This window comes from Hippopotamus amphibius, chromosome 17 (genome assembly GCF_030028045.1).
Source record: "Hippopotamus amphibius kiboko isolate mHipAmp2 chromosome 17, mHipAmp2.hap2, whole genome shotgun sequence".
NCBI lineage: Eukaryota > Metazoa > Chordata > Mammalia > Artiodactyla > Hippopotamidae > Hippopotamus > Hippopotamus amphibius.
This window is the reverse complement of record NC_080202.1, coordinates 22,960,498-22,983,492: the sequence shown is the minus strand read 5'-3', so window position 1 is coordinate 22,983,492 and position 22,995 is coordinate 22,960,498. Positions and strand designations below refer to the sequence as shown.

Genomic DNA, 22,995 nt, shown 5'->3' with positions numbered 1-22,995 from the left:
CCTTAAGCTATTTGTTACAGTCTGCTTTGTGTTATTGGTATGTTACGTATGTATTCATTTATTTAGCAAACATTTGAATCCCAGGTCCTACTTCCAGAGCCTTCAATTTATTGGTTTGGGGTGGAGCCTGGGCATCAGAATTCTTTAAATGCTCCTCAGGTCATTCCAGGATTAAGAACTAATGGAATAAAGATGTAACACAGTGCCTACCTGGCCTGTAATAAACACTCAAATATTTGTTGACAGATTTTAAGCTTTTAAATCCAAGGACCATAGTTTATTTTTATATCCCCCATGGCACCCAACACACAACTGCTTACTATAATATGCAAGTTTTCCCCACTATCTGAAAGTAGAGCGTTCCTGTGAACCCCTTTGTAATCTAAAACGGCATAAAGCAAAGAGGCAGTCACCTTAGGATATATCTGGCTAACAATGTACAGAATAAATTGAGATAAAACACAAATGCTTACAGACATAGTTCAGAGCTATGGTGGCTTGATGCTGAGATGCTAGTGTAGTTCTTGGGGAAGGAGCTTGGCAGTGCCACTCTTTGCTGCTTGGGGTGCATGATGCCTCTATAGTAACTCTCTACAAAACATGCTGAAAGCTATTTTTGCCTTTTATCATGAAAGCAAAAATCCACCTTTTTTTTTTAAGCTCTTTATTGGAATATAATTGCTTTACGCTCATGTACCAGCTTATGAGGTACACCAAAGTCAATCAGCTGTATTTATACAAAAAAAAAAATCTTCTTTAGATTTCTTTTGATTAGTGAAAACAGGTGCTAATGTAGGTTTCTCATAAAAGTGAAAGTGAACTTTCGAAAAGCGGGGAGTGGGGGAGGGTGGTGGATTGGTGGGGGATACCTGTATATAATTAGGTGAAATACATAGTTCTTTTCAGTTTTCATGGTATTTCATGTAGTTGTAAGGGCCATTCAGAATATGCTTGGATTACTGCGTAACTAGAAACTAGACAAACAACTATAAAATGTTTTTTCTGCCTTTTTCTTTTTTGTTTTTGGCTGCGCCTACAGGGCATGTGGGATCCTAGTTCCCCAACCAGGAATCCAACCCGCGCCCCCTGCATTGCAAGGGTGGAGTCTTAACCACTGGACTGCCAGAGAAGTCCCTGTTTTTTCTGCTCTTGTTTGTATTTTTAAGATGAATTTAAAAATACCCTCTAGGGAAGTCTTGGATTTACTGAACTCTAAACTAGTCTTGTGTTTGATCTATGGGTTAAATAGAATATAAGCACCATTCTTTAATCTGATACAAGGTAGTCTTCATAAAATGTGACTTTAGTTCAACTATGATTAGGAACCTTTATAGATAAATATATAATAAATATAGCAAATGAATATACCCATGCTTCGAGTAAATATCATGTTGATCCCAAACTGCAGCCAGTGCATGCAGCAGAATTACCAGATTGAATGTTTGTCCTGCTCAGACCGTATGGCTCCTGACTTCCTTCTTTTATGTGATGTTGATAGCAAAATTTGTTTTACAAAGAAAGGTTTTATTTGGTTTATAAATTTTTGGAATGTTAATAACCTTTTAATTAAAACTGCTTATGAATACTCATAGTTATGTGACTAACACGGCTTTGAGTGAGATAGCACTCATGCTCAAATCTAATACAGTTGGCCCTCTGTAGCCACAGTTTCCTCATCTGTGCATTCAACCAAGTGTAGATCGAAAATATTTGGGGGGAAAGAATTCCAGAAAGTTCCAAAAAGCAAAACTTCAGCTTGCCACTCCTGCTACACACAGACAACTATTTATATAGCATTTATATTGTATTTACAACAATTTATTGATACTTAGCATTTACATTGTATTAGGTTTTATAAGGAATATAGAGATGATTTAAAGTATAGAGGAGGACTTTTGTAGGTTACATGCAAATATTATCCCATTTTATATAAATCGTCTGTAGATTTTGTTATGGGGTAGAGGTGGGGTGGGGATGCTGGTTCTGGAACCAATCCCTCGAAGGTGCTAAGGGTCGACTTGGGTACTTTATTTACAATTAAAGATAATACTTTCTGTACAGTTGTCTGTCAGACCTGCAGAAATTGCCTTCCTCTTCTTGATATTTCCCTTCCTCTTCTGCTCGCTCTCTTTTTCTTCCCTCCCCTTTGTTCCAGTGTTAGATGGCAGCTGGTCTGCTGGGATGGTAACATTATTCTATGGGAAAGGAGGGAAAAAGGATAGGAGATGAAAAATTTGTTGAACTTTTACCTCCTTTCTCCAGTCCTTATTTTCACAACTTTCCTCCAGAGTTAGGGGTAGAAAATAAACAGGCACCTCTCTCATTACTGCTAGAAATCTCCTCCTCCTCCTAGACCATCATTATCAGGCATCCATCATTTTTCTGTCTTTGTTTTATATATTAGTAAGTGGCTGTGTTGGATTCGAACATATTTATGTTTTGTTTGTGCCCTTAACCATTTGGCCAGAGGTTGCCAAACTTGGCAGCTGATGGACCATATTTAGACTGCATGTTGATTAAATTTCTTTTAAAAATTAGCTGCTAACATTTTTAAAGTGGAGAGATTTCACAAAAAACTTATATTCTTGGTTTCCTCCTTGCCACGTTGCAGCATAGGCCTGGACCTTAGTAGCAGCTTCACACTATAATAGAAGGAATATGTGGTCTCTAGGGTTCCACAGACCCTACCATCATTTATATTACCCTTCTGGTCTCTGTAGGTATTTCCATTTTGGGGGTTTGCATCATCAGTCTTTACTACCACCAATAATTCCTTTTATGCTTGAACCTGTGTTGCAGAGCAGAGGAGCTACAGAATATTTTTATTCATACAGCTTTTCTTCCCAATGTCAGGTCTGAGAATAGTCAAGTGTAAGGGAGCTGCCTTATGTTTCTGGCCTTTTTGAGTTGGAATTACACATATATTTTCATTTATTTGGACAATATTTATTGATAGTGATGGTAAAGGATCAGATGAAATGTAGTTTAGAAATAGCGGAGAGTATTAAAGAAGCACAGGTTTCTTGTCAGCACCCATGGCCCTGAATATGTAGTCCTTCAGTGGGACATAGACTGCCTGGAGTGAATTCAGTGTCCTCCTCTTAGCTCACCACAGTACACTGTTGCCTTCACCTTGCTTCAAAAGCCAAGTGATGAGAGAGGGTGGGAAAATCTTGGATGAAAAGGTGTTCAGGAAGCACAAATTCGTGGCTACAATTAACTCAAATCCAGCCATGTTAGTCACAGTTGTATCAATTGATATAACCTGTAAATCTTGCTTAGCTCAGAAGATGACCATTTTCTCTTAAAATGTGGTGATTAGGTTGTTTATGTTGATAAGTTGCTGTATTAGGTTTATTATAGGTCAAATAGGTTTTGAGAATGCCATGCTACAGATGATCAAATGTAAGAAGAATTCACAATAAGGAGATCTTTATAGAAAGTATGTATTCAAATAATCACTAGATGCAGCTAGCTATCTGTTCGGCTCTGAGTTGTGCTTAGTAATGTAGTTTTAGAGCACTTGTCCTCCTTTTTAGATGTTTTTCCTCTGTGCAAAACTGTGTCTTTTATGTGTACTGTATTGGCATTCATTGCTTATTCGCAAGTCTGTCTCTTAGCTGTGAGTTCCTTGAAGGCAGAGTTGGAGGTCCTATTAGTTTTGTGTTCCTCATGGCCTAGCACAGTGTTTGGGCATACAATCATTAAGGGCCCAGTAGCCTTTAATTAATTAAATACTCAATGATGGACTGATTGCATTTCAGGAGTGACTTTCTGGAAGGATTCTGTTTCTATGGTGAGCACCATAATCTTTGTTTTACCTCTGTTTCAGTATGTGCCCTTTCTGTGTGATTGCTTTTACTTTTGTGCTATAATCATTACATGATTATCAAGTACTTTCTTTTCCTTACCATATCTTGGTATTTGATTGTGAGTTGCTACTTCTCACTGATGGAATATTTTGAAAACTGAGATGTCTTGAAATCACCAAGGCTTTTTGTTGGATGAGATTTGTGTTAAATTCTCTTGAAAATCTGCTTTGGTATGAGAGAAGAAAACTTTCTCCCTTGGTTCTTTGCCTTGGATGTTCCCTTGTCTTACTTTCACACTTACTGCCTGTTTGAGGAAGGATTTTGGTTCTGTTTTTGTAGTTTTCAATAAGATTCTGGTTGACTCTCATGATAGTGTTATAGGTGTTCTTGAAATATTTCTATGTTCCTTAGATTAAGAAAAACCTAAAGTAAAACCAGTCCTTGAGATTTATTTTTTGAAGGTGAATAGCTCTTTAAGCTATTCCCACTGTAGTCAGATGTATTAGTTTACTGTCCATATGTATTAGTTTATTGTCATGCTTTCCTTTTTGATTCTAGAGTCCTTCATTTCTAATCTGTTCCTGTTTTTTAGGCTTACTGCATAGCTGTCCTCCTGGGATATCATACCATAATCATCCTGGAAATTCCCTTTACCTCTCTCATCCTGCAGTGTTTCCTGGATCCCTTTTCTTTCCCTTGTTTTATGCCTTCATTTAGGACATTCTCCTGTAACTTTTCTGGCAAAGGTACAGGAGAGATTGTTTGTACTTTTTCCTTGTTATATTTTTATAGTACCCTGTTCTTATTTGGGTGTAATTTTCTTTTTCTCCTTTTCTGAGAATATTGGGAGGTTTTCGTTTTTTTTTCTTCTTCATATTTCTGCTCACCCCTCCCTCTTTCTCCATTTGTTTGTTTTGATACCTTTCTTGTTGGAATCTTCCTCAATATTTGGTGTTCCTTTGCTGTTCATTTTTTTCAGTCTACTCTATTGATATATAGTTTACATACAATAAAATGCACAGATTTTAAATATTCAGTTTAGTAAGTTTTGACAACTGCATTCACTTTGGTAGCCACCACCCCAATCAAATATATAAAATATTTCCATCATCTCAGAAGAGTTCCCTCCTATCTCTTTGCAGTGTCTGTTCCCAGACACTGCAGTTCCTGCCACATACTCCCCACTTCACCACCTGTCAACCACTGTCTTTGACACCATAGCTAGTTTTGCCTCTTTAAAGACTTTTATATAATGCGGTCATATGGTATATGTTCTTTTGTGTCTAGCTTATTTTGCTCAGCATAATTTTTTAGATCCATTTATGTTGGTACATGAGTCAGTGGTTTCTTCATTTTTATTGCAGAATACTATTCCATTGTGTGGTTATACCACATTTATTTATTCACGTGTTCATGGATCAAGGGGTTGTTGTTTCTAGTGTTTTTGCTATTGTTAATAAAGCTCCTATGTACGTTTCTGTACAGTATTTTCTTGAGTAAATAGCACAGAGTGGAATTATTGGGTTATAAGGGTAAGTATATGCTTAACTTTATAATAACTGCCAAACTGCCTTTTTATTTTAAAGAGTGATGCATTAAAAGATTGATTGGAAGACATACATGTTTGAGTGTATCACTTGTTGACTTGTGGACTTTCCTTTTGGGAACCCAGCCATTTCTAAAAGGGGAATGGAGACAATCCCCTCATCCCATGTCAGTTAACCATAGGTCTTTGTTCTAGAATCATTTACTTTCTTCAGAGAAGAAGCCTCATTGATTCTGCCCAGGTGATATATATATGTGAGAATAGGGCAAGGGAGGACAGCTAGATGCAAATGCTCAGTTAATCGTCACCTTTTTTCGTACCTCATTGTCCTTCCTATAGCTCTCAGCTAAAACTGGTGTTTCCATGTATGGAGCCTTTCTGTCTCAGTGTCTCCAGAGAATGTATTTTTGTATTTCTGGTTTCTGATTTATATCTACATCTAAAAGTGATGGTGATGGGGTCGGGGGGTGTGGGTAGATGGTAAATTGGTGCCTTACTGAGTTTTGCTGCAAGGGACCCAAAAGTCTAAGCACTCCTCGTATAACTTTCGACCAATATCTCTTCAATCCCACCTTTTCCCTCCCCCTCCCCCCCCCCCTTTTTTTCTTTTGGTGGTAATTGGTACAGTGAATTCCTGAATCTTTTTTTAGTGCTTTAGGTAGAGTAAGTTAGTTTACTTCCTTGTTCACATTTCTCAACTGCTAGTGCTTAGGTTTTGATTTTCTTGGGTCTGCTTAGGTCAGTCACCACTCCTCCAGACACTAATGTTCCCCAGAAAGAAAAAATTGAGTATCTCTTAGGTCCTCAGTTCTTTCTTGTCCTATTCTCTTTGTCCTTGTGAGTTTATGTCCTTTTTTATTCTTGCTGTAATTTTAGTGAAGTCTCTGGAGAGAGAGGAGATTAAAAAAAAACACATGTATTCAGTTTTCTGTTTTTTCCGGAAATTGCTTTTTCTTTCTAAACGTAAAATAACTGCATTAATATTATGTTTTCCTGCCTTAAAATTTTACTAGGCCTCATTCTCTTTTGTTTTCCATTTTGCCTACATTTTTTTTTTTTGGAGGGCAGAAGATGAGTTTTATTTATCTCTTTTATCCCACAAAGAAATCCAGGTCTGTGTACATGTGGGTTATGAAAAAAGACAACTGAACTAAAGCAGGACAATATCACAAAAAATTAGAATGCCAGATATTTACATCCTGGGAATATGATGGGGGTATTATTAATTTAATACATAGCTAGCAAAAAAAGTCTAAAATAAGAACAAGAAATTTTTTTTTTAACAATAAACTGCATATCTTTAGAGTGTACAATTTGGTATCCCAATCTCCCAATTCATTCCCCCCCAACCCTCCCTGCTTTTCCCGCTTGGTGTCTATATGTTTCTTCTCTACATCTGTGTCTCTGTTTCTGCCTTGCAAACCGGTTGATCTGTACCATTTTTCTATAGTCCACATATATGTGTTAATATACGATATTTGTTTTTCTCATTCTGACTCACTTCACTCTGTATGACAGTCTCTAGGTCCATCCATGTCTCTACAAATGTCCCAGTTTCATTGCTTTTTACAGCTGAGTAATATTCCATTGTATATATGTACCACATCTGCTTTATCCATTCATCTGTTGATGGACATTTAAGTTGCTTCCATGTCCTGGCTATTGTAAATAGTGCTGCAATGAACATTGGGGTGCATGTGTCTTTTTGAATGATGGTGTTCTCTGGATATATGCCCAGCAGTGGGATTGCTGGGTCATATGGTAGTTCTGTTTAGTTTTTCAAGTACCCTCCATACTGTTCTCCATAGTGGCTGTATCAATTTACATTCCCACCAGCAGTGCGAGAGCATTCCCTTTTCTCCACACCCTCTCCAGCATTTACTGTTTGTAGATTTTCTGATGATGCCCATTCTAACCGGTGTGAGGTGATACCTCACTGTAGTTTTGATTTGCATTTCTCTAATAATTAGTGATGTTGAGCAGCTTTTCATGTGCCTCTTGGCCATCCGTATGTCTTCTTTGAAGAAATGCCAATTTAGGTCTTCTGCACATTTTTTGATTGGGTTGTTTGTTTTTGTGATATTGAGCTGGATGAACTGTTTATATATTTTGGAGATTAATCCTTTGTCTGTTGATTCATTTGCAAATAGTTTCTCCCATTCTGAGGGTTGTCTTTTTGTCTTGCTTATAGTTTGCTTTGCTGTGCAGAAGCTTTGAAGTTTCATTGGGTCCCACTTATTTATTTTTGTTTTTATTTCCATTACTCTAGGGGGTGGATCAGAAAAGATCTTGCTGTTATTTACGTCAAAGAGTGTTCTTCCTATGTTTTCCTCTAGGAGTTTTATAGTGTCTGGCCTTACATTTAGGTCTTTAATCCATTTGGAGTTTATTTTTGTGTATGGTGTTAAAGAGTGTTCTAATTTCATTCTTTTACATGTAGCTGACCAATTTTCCCAGCACCACTTATTGAAGAGGCTGGCTTTTCTCCATTGTATATCCTTGCCTCCTTTGTCATAGATTAGTTGACCATAGTTTATCTCTGGGCTTTCTATCCTGTTCCGTTGATCTATATTTCTTTTTTTGTGCCAGTACCATTCTGTCTTGATCACTGTAGCTTTGTAGTATAGCCTGAAATCAAGAAGCCTAATTCCACCAGCTCTGTCTTTCCTTCTCAAGATTGCTTTGGCTATTCGGGGTCTTTTGTGTTTCCATACAAATCATAAAATTTCTTGTTCTACTTCTGTGAAAAATGCCATTCGTAATTTGATCGGAATTGCTTTGAATTTGTAAATTGCTTTCATTAGTATAGTCATTTTCACATGTTGATTCTTCCAATCCAGGAACATGGTATGTCCCTCCATCTGTTTGTGTCGTCTTTGATTTCTTTCATTAATGTCTTATAGTTTTCTTAGTACAGGTCTTTTACCTCCTTGGTTAGGTTTGTTCCTAGGTATTTTATTCTTTTTGTCGCAATGGTGAATGGGATTGTTTCCTTAATTTCTCTTTCTGATCTTTCATTGTTAGTGTATAGAAATGCAAGAGATTTCTGTGTGTTAATTTTGTGTCCTGCAACTTTACCAAATTCATTGATTAGCTCAAGTAATTTTCTGGTGGCATCTTTAGGATTTTCTGTGTATAGTATCATGTCATCTGCGAACAGTGACAATTTTACTTCTTTTCCAATTTGGATTTCTTTGATTTCTTTTTCTTCTCTGATTGCTGTGGCAAGGACTTCCAAAACTATGTTGAATAGTAGTGGCGAGAGTGGACATCCTTGTCTTGTTCCTGATCTTAGAGGGAATGCTTCCAGTTTTTCACCATTGAGAATGATGTTTGCTGTGGGTTTGTCATATATGGCCTTTATCATGTTGAGGTAGGTTCCCTCATAGAGCCCACCTTCTGGAGAGTTTTTATCATAAATTGGTGTTGAATTTTGTCAAAAGCTTTTTCTGCATCTGTTGAGATGATCATGTGGTTTTTATCCTTCAGTTTGTTCATGTGGTGTATCACATTGATTGATTTGCATATATTGAAGAATCCTTGCATTCCAGGGATAAACCCCACTTGATCATGGTGTATGATCCTTTTAATGTGTTGCTGGATTCTGTTGGCTAGTATTTTGCTGAGGATTTTTGCGTCTAAATTCATCAGTGATATTGGTCTGTAATTTTCTTTTTTGGTAGTATCTTTGTCTGGTTTTGATATCAGGGTGATGGTGGCCTCATAGAATGAGTTTGGGAGTGTTCCTTCCTCTCAATGTTTTGGAAGAGTTTGAGAAGGATGGGTGTTAGCTCTTCTCTAAATGTTTGATAAAATTCACCTGTGAAGCCATCTGGTCCTGGACTTTTGTTTGTTGGGAAATTTTTAATCACAATTTCAGTTTCATTACTTGTGATTGGTCTGTTCATATTTTCTATGTCTTCCTGATTCAGTCTTGCAAGGTTATACCTTTCTAAGAATCTGTCCATTTCATCCAGGTTGTCCATTTTATTGGCATATAGTTGCTTGTAGTAATCTCTTATGGTGCTTTTTATTTCTGCAGTGTCCGTTGTAACTTCTCCTGTTTCCTTTCTAATTTTATTGATTTGAGTCCTCTCCCTCTTTTTCCTGGTGAGTCTTGCTAGAGGTTTATCGATTTTTTTATCTTCTCAAAGAACCAGCTTTTAGTTTTATTGATTTTTGCTGTTGTTTTCTTTGTTTCTATTTCATTTGTTTCTGCTCTGATCTTTATGATTTCTCTCCTTCTACTAACTTTGGGTTTTGTTTGCTCTTCTTTCTCTAGTTTCTTTAGGTGTAGCATTAGATTGTTTGCGATTTTTCTTGTTTTTTGAGTTAGGATTGTATTGCTATAAACTTCCCTCTTAGAACTGCTTTTGCTGCATACCATAGGTTTTGGATCATTGTGTTTTCATTGTCATTTGTCTCTAGGTGTTTTCTGATTTCCTTTTTGATTTCTTCAGTGATCTGTTGGTTATTTAGTAGTGTATTGTTTAGCCTCCATGTGTTTGTGTTTTTTACAGTATTTTTCCTGTAATTGATTTCTGATCTCATAGCGTTGTGGTCAGAAAAGATGCTTGATATGATTTCAGTTTTCTTGAATTTACCAAGACTTGATTTATGACCCAAAATGTGATCTATCCTGGAGAATGTTCCATGTGCACTTGAGAAGAATGTGTAATCTGCTGTTTTTGGATGTAATGTCCTATAGATATCTATTAAATCAAGCTGATTTATTGTGTCATTTAAAGCTTGTGTTTCCTTATTAATTTTCTGTGTGGATGATCTGTCTATTGGTGTAAGTGGAGTGTTAAAGTCCCCCACTATGATTGTGTTACTGTGATTTCCTCTTTCATAGTTGATAGCATTTGCCTTATGTATTGAGGTGCTCCTATATTGGGTGCATATATATTTATAATTGTTATCTCTTCTTGGATTGATCCCTCAGTCTTTATGTAGTGTCCTTTCTTGTCTCTTGTAACATTTTTTACTTTAAAGTCTGTTTTATCTGATATGAGTATTGCTACTCCAGCTTTCTTTTGATTTCCATTTGCATGGAATATCTTTTTCCATCACCTCACTTTCAGTCTGTATGTGTGCCTAGGTCTGAAGTGGGTCTCTTGTAGACAGCATATATATGGGTCTTGTTTTTGTATCCATTCAGCCAGTCTGTGTCTTTTGGCTGGTGCATTTAGTCCATTTACATTCAAGGTAGTTAGCGATATGTATGTTTCTATTACCATTTTCTTAATTGTTTTTGTTTTTGTAGGTCTTTTCTTCTCTTATGTTTCCCACTTAGAGAAGTTCCTTTAGCATTTGTTGTAGGGCTGGTTTGGTGGTGCTGAATTCTCTTAGCTGTTACTTGTCTGTAAAGCTTTTGATTTCTCCGTCGAATCTGAATGAGATCCTTGCTGGGTAGAGTATTTTTGGTTGTAGGTTCTTCCCTTTCATCACTTGAAATATATCATGCCACTCCCTTCTGGCTTGCAGAGTTTCTGCTGAGAAATCAGCTGTTAACCTTATGGGAGTTCCCTTGTATGTTATTTGTCGTTTTTCCCTTGTTGCTTTTAATAACTTCTCTGTCTTTAATTTTTGTCAGTTTGACTACTATATGTCTTGGCATGTTCCTCCTTGGGTTTATCCTGCCTGGGACTCTGTGCTTCCTGCACTTGGGTAGCTATTTCCTTTCCCATGTTAGGGAAGTTTTCAACTATAATCTCTTCCAATATTTTCTCAGGTCCTTTCTCTCTCTCTTCTCCTTCTGGGACCCCTATAATGTGAATGTTGGTGTGTGTAACATTGTCCCAGAGGTCTCTTAGGCTGTCTTCAGTTCTTTTCATTCTTTTTTCTTTATTCTTTTCTGCATCAGTGATTATCACCATTTTGTTTTCCAGCTCACTTATTTGCCCTTCTGCCTCAGTTATTCTGCTGTTGGTTCCTTCTAGTGTATTTTTCATTTCAGTTATTGTGTTGCATATCTCTGTTTGTTTGTTCTTTAATTCTTCTAGGTCTTTGGTAAACTTTTCTTGCAACTTTTCGATCCTTGGATCCAGTCTTTTTTCAAAGTCCCGGATCATCTTCACCATCATTATTCTGAATTCTTTTTCTGGAAGGGTGCCTATCTCCTCTTCATTTAATTGTTTTTCTGGGGTTTTATCTTGTCCCTTCATCTGGTACAAAGTCCTCTGCTTTTTCATTTTCTCTGTCTTTCTGTGGCTGTGGTTTTCAGTTCCACAGAACGAAATACTGCTGACACTGCTTGATACTGCTGTCTGCCCTCTTGTGGAGGAAGCTATCTAGGAGGCTCCTGGGTGCTTCCTGATGGAAGGGACTGATGGTGGGTAGGGCTGGGTGGGTGGGGCTGAGTAAGGCTTTAATCCGATTTGGTGGGTGGAGCTCAGTAAAACTAATGTGTTTGTCTGCCAATGGGTGGAGCTGTGTACCCACCCTGTTGGTCATTTGGCCTGAGGCGACCCAGCACTAGAATTTACAGGCTCTTTGGTGGGGCTAATCGTGGACTCTGGGAGGGCTCACGCCAGTGAGCACCTCTCAGAACCCCTAACGCCAGTGTCCCTGTTTCCTCAGTGAGCCACAGCTTGCCCCCCTACCTCTGCAGGCAACCCTCCAACACCAGCAGGTAGTTCTGGTTCAGTCTCCTATGGGGTCACTGCTCCTTCCTCCTGTGTCCTGGTGAGCACACTATTTTTTGTGTGCCCTCCAAGAGTGGAGTCTCCATTTCCTCCAGTCCTGTGGAGGTCCTGCAGTCAAATCCTGCTGGCTTTCAAAGTCTGATTCTCTGGGGATTCTTCCTCCAGTTGCTGGACCCCCAGGTTGGGAAGCCTGATGTGGGGCTCAGAACCCTCACTTTAGTGGGTGGACTTCTGCATTATAACTGTTCTCCAGTTTGTGAGTCACCCACCCAGCATTTATGGGATTTGATTTTAACGCTATTGCACCCCTCCTACCATCTCATTGTGGCTTCTTCTTTGTCTCTGAATGTGGAGTGTTTTTTTTGGTGAGTTCCAGTGTCTTTCTGTCAATGGTTGTTCAGCAGTTAGTTGTAATTCTGGTGCTCTTGTAAGAGGGAGTGAGTGCACGTCCTCCTACTCCACCATCTTAATTGTTCTCTAAGAATTTTTTTAAAGGTACTCAAATAAGTCTCAAATTTTAATAAGATCCTCTATAAACACATTTGTTACCGAAAATTTAAACAGCACATCAAATTTTTATTACAATTCAACATGCTGTTCTAACAATGCTGTGGCCAAGCCACCCAAAGTCTTCAAGTTCCTTCCACACAAGTTAGTTTGTTTCACAAAGTGGAACCAAAGTATATTCAAGTCATTCAAACGCAAGGTGGAAAGGACATATAAGAAAAAAAAGACACAACTTATAGGTTATCAAAATATTTGTACAAATCTTTCCCAGGCTGCTTCATAATGATCCTGAAATTACCAGCAAGAAAGAATAGTACAAGAATAAGATTTATGGCTCATTTGACTCCATGCCGTAATTACTGTAATACTTATTATTGTAATAATTCTCATCACTATCCTCAGAAGGATCTCTATGAAACCGGCAAAAACGACAGCTACATATAAATCTTTGCACTCTTGATCGAGTCTCAACATCATTCTGCTGTGGTTCTCTTTGAGAGTCCGACTGAGGAACTCCTTTGCCATAGCATTTTTTAATAGATTGAATCAGCTGTTCCATCTTCTCTCTCCAATCAGTTAACACGGTCCTCACCCCTCGCCTGTAGGGTATGTTTTCACCAAGTAAGGGCCCAGTAGGTAGAGGTAGAGTCAGTGGCAGGTTGATAATGGGGTTGAGCGTCAAGTTACTGAGGTTCTTTATTAACACCTCAGACGCAGGTTAAGAGGCAACTGGAGTTGCCTGGGAATTTTCATCGATGGACATTTGAGGAGACTTCAGGGTCCAGGTTGGATTAACCTCAGATAAATCCATTGAGAGTCTTTTCACAGCTTGAAGCTCCTCTTAGATCTTTGGGTTCAGGTGGAAGGTGATGCTTTAGACTCATATTGCTACAAAGTCTGCCTAAATTTTTAAAGTTTTCAAAGTTTCACTTGTACAATGAACACTTTTATGTCTACAGATGAGCTAATTGTTAGACTGCTTATTTTGAATAAACATCGTATTTATTTTCAGTAACTTGGATCTCTGGCAGTATTTTAGTGTCTGATAGTCTATTTTGTGCATATAGAATAACTTATTCAATCTATCCTCTGCTGATGGACATTGTTTGCTTTTACAAATGCTTTAAAAAGCTTATATGTACGTTCTCATAAGTGAATAAATTCATTAATTATCAGGTAGTATTTTTTTAAAATATTTATTTATTTATTTATTTGGTTCTGCCAGGTCTTAGTTGTGGCAGGCAGGCTCCTTAGTTGCAGCTCACTGGCTCCTTACTTGCGGCATGCAAACTCTTAATTGTGGCATCCACGTGGGATCTAGTTCCGTGACCAGGGATCAAACCCAAGCCCCCTGCATTGAGATCACGGAGTCCTATCCACTGCACCACCAGGGAAGTCCCTATTTTTTTTAACATGTTACCAAACAGTCCTTCAAATATATGTAACCAGCAGTGTATGAGATTATCATTTTATATCACAACGATTGATTTTTATTGTCTCCTCCACTAGACTATGAGTGCCCTAATTTGTTAGTAAAACTATTAATGAAAATTAGGCATATTGAAGAAATAGGTATTCCAGTAGCTGAAGTAATTTCTTCTCTGTTACTGTAATTTATAAAACAAGCTGTGTTCTGTTTTTCACTTTTGCATTCTAAAAAGGAAAAAAAAATAGTAAATTGGGGATGTTAATATTATGAATACATTTTTTAGTGAATTAAGCACCTAGTTCATACTTTTCTCTAGCTACTTATTCAAGTATTAGTTCTTATTATTTTATCATTGCCCTACAGGTTGTTGAACTCATGAACTTTCCCTCCCTACCACAGATTGTCATTGATAAGCTATGTGCTGGGCACTCTTCAGTCTTTATCTTGCTGGCCCTTTCTGCCTTACTTTAGTCTGTAGACCAGCCCCTTTTTCTTGTCCTTTGAAGACTACACTCTTGTTTTTTCCTGTTGTAACTATTCCTTGTCAATCTAGTTTGAATATTTTTTCTTTCTCTGCAGATACTGTAAGCTTTAGTTTCTTCCAGTTTTGTCTCTGACTCATTTGTGCTCTTCATTCATGGCTTTAATTGCCACTGATATGGTGATAATTCTCATCAAACCTCTCCTAAGCTTTACACTCATAATTGTAAAAACCCAGTGAGTCTCCCCAAGGTTCCTCATTTTCAGTATGTCTTTATCAGAATTTATCAGTTTTTCTTCCTCACTCTTTAAAAAATTTTTTTTATTAATTTTAAAATATTTAATTAATTTATTTATTTGGCTCTGCCAGGTCTTAGTTGTGGCACACAGGATCTTCGTTGCCACCTGCAGGATCTTCGTTGTGGCATGAGGGATCTTTTTTGCAGCATGTGGGATCTTTAGTTGTGGCATGCAAACTCTTAGTTGCGGCTTGTGGGATCTAATCTAGTTCCCTGAACAGGGATGGAACCCGGGCCACCTGCATTTGGAATGCAGAGTCTTAGCCACTGGACCACCAGGAAAGTCCCCCCTTCCTCACTTCCTCTTTTTCTTACATTCCCTTTCTACTTGCTAATACCATCCTTCAAGTTTCCCAGGATAGAGTCCTGAGTGTAATTCTAGATTGCTTCTACTTTCAGTCAAGCTTCAAATTCTACTGACTTTTCCTTCTAAATATTTCCCAGATTAGCTCCTCCTTTTCTTCTCTTAGTAGCAGTCTACCTTTTGCTTCCACGTTTGTTCCATTTTCTACAGAACTGGTAAACTATCTGAATTTTATCTATGTCCTGTTTCCTATCTCCCTGGAGTTTGCATCTGAATTGTGTCTGAATCTCTTCCTTATTATGACAAAAGAGAATTTCTATCAGTTGGTCAATGACTGCCTTACATTTATCATTTACTACTTCCTGCCTTGTTCATTTTGTTCTAGTAACATAGAGTTCTCCATATGCTCTATACATCGTGCTCTATACATCATTATACTTTGAAACAAACTATTATCTCTGCCTGGCATACCCTTGTCCCTTTTGCTTGGGTTAGTCTTTAAAAGTTTGTGTAATCATTCTCTCTGTCTAGAAGTCTTGTCTTCTCTAGAATGGGCTAAAGGTACCATTTCTGTGTCTCCATAGTGACTGTTGTACTGACCACGTAATACTAAAGAGCATTTGTTTTTCTGTCCTTGTAGACAGATATTGTTCTATTCAATGGAAAAAAGGCTTCGATGCCTAAAATAAAATAACGGCTCAGTAATTTTTCTTTTGATAGTGGGTGTCTAAAAATTATAGTTTATTAGAATCATCTATTTATAGGTTACTTTCTTTGTAGATGATGACACAATCTAAGCTAAACTTAGAGGCTGTCTTCTACATGGATAGATACATAGATACATGCTCAAAGAGTACAAATAATATAATTTTTATCCCAGAGGAAATGAGTGCATTGCTGCTGAAAACATATTAATGCCAGAGTCTAAGGTCATTTAGCTTACTTGCTAAATCAAAATACTTGTTACCTTTTCCTTACCCCTGCCTAAAATTTGTACGCATAATTTAATGTTCTGTCATTTGAAGATTATGAGTTAGGAATTTTCGTATTTATTTTCTAGATTAGATTTGAAAATATTTGAATCATGAAGAATATCTTTGGGTTTATTTAACTTATATGGAAAGAGAAGTAATATCTGCCAATTTTTATTAGGAACTGGGTTGAAAAAATGTAAAGATTTTGAGCAGTGGCTTTTCTCCTCTAGGTTCTTACCCATCTTCTCTTTCTGAATTGCAGTTACAGATGTAGAGCTGAAACGACTGAAAGATGCCTTCAAGAGGACCTGTGGACTCTCTTATTACATGGGCCAGCACTGCTTCATCAGAGAAGTGCTTGGGGATGGAGTGCCTCCAAAAGTTGCTGAGGTAATTTTTCTGTTCTAGGTTTTCCTTTGAGATAGTTATCCACCAACCTGAACTCTTTTTTTTTTAAATTAATTAATTTTATTTTTGGCTGTGTTGGGTCTTTGTTGCTGTGGGCAGGCTTTCTCTAATTGCGGAGAGTCAGGGCTGCTCTTCATTGCAGTGCACAGGCTTCTCAGTGCGGTGGCTTCTCTTGCTGCAGAGCATGGGCTCTAGGTGCACAGGCTTTGGTAGTTGTAGCACATGGGCTTAGTTGTTGTGGCACACAGGCTTAGGTGCTCCGCAGCATGTGGGATCTTCCCGGACCAGGGCTCAAACCCACGTCCCCTGCACTGGCAGGTGGATTCTTAACTGCTGCGCCACCAGAGGAGACCCCAGCCTGAATTCTTGAGGGTTCTCCTGGTCTTGACAGATTTAATCTTCCCTACAGTTATTTTTTATTCTTGCTGAGTAGGTAAACAGATCTTGTTTTAGATGTCAATATAGCTGTGTTCTTAGAGGCCAAATGGAAGTACTGCAGAGCTGCAATTCTGCTTCTGTGTGCTTCTGAGCTTTAGTAACCACTGATTATAATCATGGGACCATTTATATGACTAGCTTCTTGTTCTTATAAACTTCATAACTGACATAATTTTTATGTTGGGAGTATTTTTTATAAATTTTGAGTTTAAAACCTTTTCATTTAATAAAATCTAATTACATTAATTCTGTAAAGTTAAATGTATATGAAACACTAGCTTATTGGGACTTGTAAAGGCTTATTTAAATTCTACTAAAAATTTTTAGGTAGAGATAAAATGAGCTAAATTGTTATAAATACCCCTTTCTAACATTAAGTTCACTGTTTTATAGGTGTATACACAAATATGTATTATGTCATTCGAAAAGTGAAATGAGAATAAAATTAATAGAACAGTTAAAATTATAATAAGAATTTTAAGCTTGATGTATTTCATAAAATCTGAATTCACTCCTAATTAGTGACAGTTGCTATTTCTAACCTGTGCTTTGTGCTTTTGAGTCTTATGGTTTACATAAGATAGAAATTACATTTATTGCCTTTTTTTGTATGTTTTAATCTTTTTTTTTTGTCTCTGTTTTGGTGGGAATATATGTTGCATTAATTGTATTATACATATTCTTGTGTAAAATTATGTACTTTCTTGCTCTGTTATTATTTCGGATTTATGACAGGATTAGTTTCTTCCTAATACTGTGTATTGGGTTCTCTTTTTCAGTTTGAATTCATCTTCCTACTTTCTTTTATTTGTCTTAAATGCTAGTATAGTATAAGAATTTGGAATTTAGAATTTTTCATTTTAGGATATAGCTAGCAGTTTAATGAGATAATGTAAGTTCCCAGTTAGAGGAAGGGATTTAAACTGAATCCATAGTAATTAAAACAAGATGCTTCCAAATTCAAATATATACTAGCTTAAGCCTTTCCCCTCAGCTTCTTCCTTAAAGTCAAAACTGTCAGATTCTGTAAATTCATGGTGCTGGGAAAACTTAGGTCAGAATATCTAACTTATCTCTTTGGATCATGTATAAAGATTTACATGTATACATCTTTATACCTATAAACAGATGTCAGTTCAGGTCCTTGTCCATTTTTAATTGGGTTGTTTGTTTTCTTATGCTTGAATTGTAAGAGTTCTTTATATATTCTGAATCCCAGTCCCTTATAAGATAAATGATTTGCAAATATATTCTCCCATTCACTCTCCTGATGGTGTTCTTTGAAACACAAAACTTTAAAATTTTGATAGAGTCCAGTTTACCTGTTTTTCATTTTATCACTTGTGTTTCTAGTGTTATATCTAGGAAACCATTGCCTGACCCAAGGTCACAAAGATTTGCTCTTCTGTTTCCCTCTAAGAATTTATCTATTAGCTTTAGGTCTTATGCATTTTGTGCTAATTTTTGTGTATGGCATGACGAGTCCAACTTCATTCTTTTGGAGGTAGTTCTTTGGTTGTCCTGTTATTGAGTCCAAGCTCCTACTACTCACTGCATGACAGGTCAATAAATTAAGAGATGCGTTGTTGGGGCGAGGAATAGTGACTTTAAATTGGAAAGCCAGCAGACCAAGAAGATGGTAGACTAGTATCCCAAAGAGCCATCTTACCTGAGTTAGAATTTAGACTTATTTTATACTAAAAGGGGAGAGTGCATGGCTAGTTGTTGCAAACTTCTTGGTGCCTTTGTTCTTGCAGCTGTCCACGTGGGTCTCATCACAATGTTGGTAGACTTCCTACAAGACCAATGTTATTCTCTGTTCTGCAACTTTTTATCTCTATATGAAGGAAAAAGTGTTATATCTTTAAAGTTAGAGCCTTGAGAATGGGCTCTCTTGTATATTTTAGGCTATAGGTGACATTCTTTTACAAAAGGTGCAAAGCCCGCATGACTAACCACAGGCAACAGAGCACAAAGGTTAGAGCAAAAGGAATAGATTCAATATGGAGTCAGGTTTATTCTTCTCTGTTACAGTCCTAGCACTATTGGTTGAAAAGATTATTCTTTCTCATTGAATTGTCTTATCACTGTTGTTGAAAATCAGTTGACCATAAGCATAGGTTTTATTTCTGGATTCTCAATTCTATTCCATTGATTTCTGTGTCTGTCCTTGCATCTGTATCACATTGTCTTGATTTTTCTAGCTTTGTAGTAAGTTTTGAAATCAGAAAGTGTCATTTCCCCAGCTTTCTTCTTTTTCAACTAGTTGTGTCTATTCTGGGTTCTTTGCATTTACATATGAATTTTAGTATCAGCTTTTCAATTTCTGCAAAAGAGGCAGCTGAGATTTTGGTAGGGGTTACATTGAAGCAGTAGATTGATTTGGAGAGTATTGCTATTTTAACAATATTTAAGTCTTCTGATTCATGAAATTTGAATGCCTTTCCATTGATTTAGATTTTTAGTTCCTTTCCATGATATTTTATAGTTTTCAGTGTATAAGTCAGATGTCCATCAATAGAACAAAATGTGGTATATCTATAGAATGGGATATTGTTAATAAAAAAAGGAATGAAGTTTTCTGATACGTGCATGGATGAACCTTCAAAACATTCTAAGTCAAAGAAGACAAACACAAAAGACCACGTATTTTTTTATTCTATTTGTATGAAATGGCCAGGATAGCCAAATCTATAGAGACATGAAATAGATTAGTGGCACTTTGTTAAAATTTTAGCTGATTTTTTTTCTTAGTTGCTTGCATAGTAGCTGCCTCTTCCTGATGTTTTGGAGGAATCTATCCTTCTTGGAATGCCAGATACAGGTTACCCTGTTATCTTAGCTCTCCGATGTGCTCAAGAAAAGTAATATGATAGTTAAATGTCTTTCTCTTGCTTTTAGGTTAAGAGTGACACTCTTTCAGGCTTTCTACATGTAAGGTGGAAGTGGAACTCCCTGGAGCGTCATTTTTATGGGAATATTTTGTAACTTCATTTCACCTAAAACTATTTCAAGAGCCTCTGTCCTTTGGACTATCATTGAGAATTGTCACTGGCTAGAATAATTAAAGTATTGATAATTGTTTTATAAGAACGATCTTAATTTTAAATTGTAAAATCTACAATGATAGTTTCAAATTTCAGTTGCATTGTAGTTAACACTTTTTTGTGTGTAAACTGTAGCACAGTATTGAACACACATAGAAATTTTATAAATGCTTTTAGTGACGATGGTGAACTTCATTTATTTTGTTATTTACTGACCTAGGCTTAAGTGAAGAGGAGTACTGTTAGCGTGTGAATATTGATTAGTACATATAACGGTGTGTAAATTTTAAAGTACTGTAAGGAACCAAGTACTTCTGTCTTTAATCTCTGGTATTTTCTCATGAAAGGATGTCGTTATAGTGTCTCACACAATAACCTCAAAGAATGAGTGAACCTCACTACACTCAGTTCTGGAACAGTTTCAGCATTTATATAAAATGAGCTTGTGGCTTATTTCAGGTATCTCTCCAAGACAGGCAGGTTAGTAGGTGGATTTCATCAAGTTTTGTGTGTATTTGGGATAGCGAGAGAATTTATGAGTATATTTCATCCTTGCAGAGTACAAAGTTATTTGCTAAAGAGGAAATAGTACATTTTAAGTGAAATGGAAGTATAAATCTGGGCAGATAGTTTTGAAATTTGAATTTAGATATAGTGGGTACACAGACTCATAGAATGGAGGATCTGTATTCTGTAGTTGCAGGGAAATCAAGTTAAATGATGGGATTTCTAAATAGAGTGATTAGTTGCAAAGCTAAGGAAGTAATCATTTTACTGTAATGGCCCTTGTGAGATCTTCCTTAAAATCCTTCCAAGAGTTTGGGCCTTAAATCTGGGTGAAGAGGGTCACCTACTCCTGGTGAGATTGTGAAAATAATGTTTTGAGGCAATAGTCATATTTTAATGCCAATATCTCTATAAGAAAAGCCACAGAACCACTATAATCTGCCAATTGTGGATGGAGAGAGAACTTTATTCTCTAGTTAATCAGAACTTTTCTTTACGGTAGAAGTAATAACATAATATCAAGAGTAAGGAAAGGTGTTTTTGGAAACTTAGTGCAGAAGGATGCTGAACTTAAAAAAGACAGTAACGTTAGTCCTTAACATCATGAGGAGGCAATGTAAATTTCTCAATTATTTTCTAGAAGAGAGTAGTTGTATATTTTTAGAGCAAAAGAGATTTATCTAGGATTGAAATAACCTCCCATTTTTTACCTTCTCTGAAGACTTGCTATGATAAATTCCAAGACAGAGGCTATTTTGCATAAGGAATAATAACTCATGGCAGTTTACAGTTTTTAGAATCAAAGCATTGATTATATTAGACTCAGTATTTTCTAGAATAGATTAGTGTCGTTAATATTTTCATGTAATTCTGATCTTGCTTATAATAACTGTGTTCTTTGAATAAAATATGAAATGAATGGAATTTGAAGAAATTAAGAAAACAAGGTCAAAACAAGGTGAATGGAAAAATGTATTCTACTTGAAACTGGACTTTTCTGAACCAAGGCCACTAACTCCTAATTGTTCAGTGTTATTTTCTTTAGCGTGTCACCCATCTCCCAACCTCTGTTCCCCCGAAGAAATCTAATAACAAAACATTAGCATGTAATATTAATTTGTAATCATTTCCTTTTGTTTTCACATTTACTTAAAAGTGGTTTTCCCTATTTGTAAAATATGCAAGGCAAGTGAATTTATAGTTGCTACTCCTTAACTATTTCTTAACTATTTCTTTTAACTGGAAACTTTTAAATCTCTATCCCAGGATTCTGGATGGCCGACTAGTATAAAAATTCCACTCCACTTTCCTCCATAAAGCTGTCTCTGACAACTTTAGCCCACACTAGTTTTCTGGCATCACTAAACTCTTAACAGGCATTAGAGCCTGCCACTGTACTATGTAGTACATTTTATTAGATAATGACTAATTGTTCATTTAAATCTTGTCTCAACTAAGTTATTTTTTTAATAAATAAATTTGTTTATTTATTTATTGGCTGTGTTGGGTGTTTGTTGCAGTGTGTGGGTTTCCTCTAGTTGTGGTGAGCGGGAGCTACTCTTTGTTGTGGTGTGCAGTCTTCTCATTGCGGTGGCTTCTCTTGCTGAGGAGCACAGGCTCTAGAGCACAGGCTCAGTAGATGTGGCCCCCAGGGTTAGTTGCTCCACAGCAGGTGGGATCTTCCTGGACCAGGGATCAAGCCTGTGTTCCCTGAATTGGCAGGGGATTCCTAACCACTGCGCAGCCAGGGAAGTCCCAAGTTATGATTCTTGATGGACAGACTTTATGACTTTTAAAAATGTGCCCCAGAGTGTTGCGCATATAATATAAACTTAGTGAGTATTTTGGTTAATTTTTTTGTTTTGTTTTGTTTTGAAGTAACTGTTTATTCTTCAAAACCCTATTGCAGGAATGACCAGGAAACCATACTCCTAAAGTCACTTAGCTTTGCTAACTTTGCAATCTTCAAACATTTAACTTTTTCCAAATTAGAGGAAAAAGCACATTTTAAGCAAAAGCAATCATAGAGCCAGGGTGTTTTTAGACATGGTGATCAGCATGTGAAAACAAGCAGCTGATTAGTAGGATATTTTTCCATTAGTGTTGGTAAATTTATGCTGAGGTATTCATATTGCATTTAGATGCCCCTTGGGACTAGGGACATGCATTTACTAGACAGTCTAGGTTTAGGGGGACTGTCTGACCATAGAATAATGATTTGTGATTGTTTTTTTGTTTTGATATTAGTTGATTGGTATTATTGATTACATCCCTTTGTGTTGAATTTACTAGTGTCATGGGTAACAACTTTCTTGATAACTAATCATTGTCAGCTCTTGATGCTGTTGATCACTGACTATTATAATATACTAAAGTAATATGTTTATATCAACCAGAGAAAAGCAGCTAATGTTTTCATTTATTACATTAAATCCTAATCTTGACATATGGCTAACAGAACACTAAGCAGGATGCTGGTTTAAAGTCTTTCTCTGGAACTAGAATCTGTAAAATATCCACTAATCTTTATCTTAACTGCATCACTTGTTCAGTGTAATATTCATGCTAGTTCTTAAATTTCTCTCTCTTTTTTTTTT

The 22,995-nt window shown here is 36.8% G+C and overlaps 1 protein-coding gene and 1 pseudogene across 5 annotated transcripts in view; one reads left to right on the top strand and one right to left on the bottom strand.

Moving 5' to 3' along the window:
- Nucleotides 1-22,995, top strand: part of USP32 (ubiquitin specific peptidase 32) — a 192,482-nt gene that overhangs the window by 43,865 nt on the left and 125,622 nt on the right. For 4 of the 5 annotated variants that reach the window (XM_057714947.1, XM_057714948.1, XM_057714949.1 and 1 more), the window contains exon 2: nt 16,261-16,388. In XM_057714947.1, coding sequence (XP_057570930.1) covers nt 16,261-16,388 — 128 coding nt within the window. Of the gene's footprint in view, nt 1-12,997; nt 13,119-16,260; nt 16,389-22,995 lie in introns of those variants that run through there. The other variant, XM_057714951.1, reaches the window with a different exon arrangement.
- On the bottom strand, nt 12,841-13,323 carry LOC130840008 (developmental pluripotency-associated protein 3-like; annotated as a pseudogene).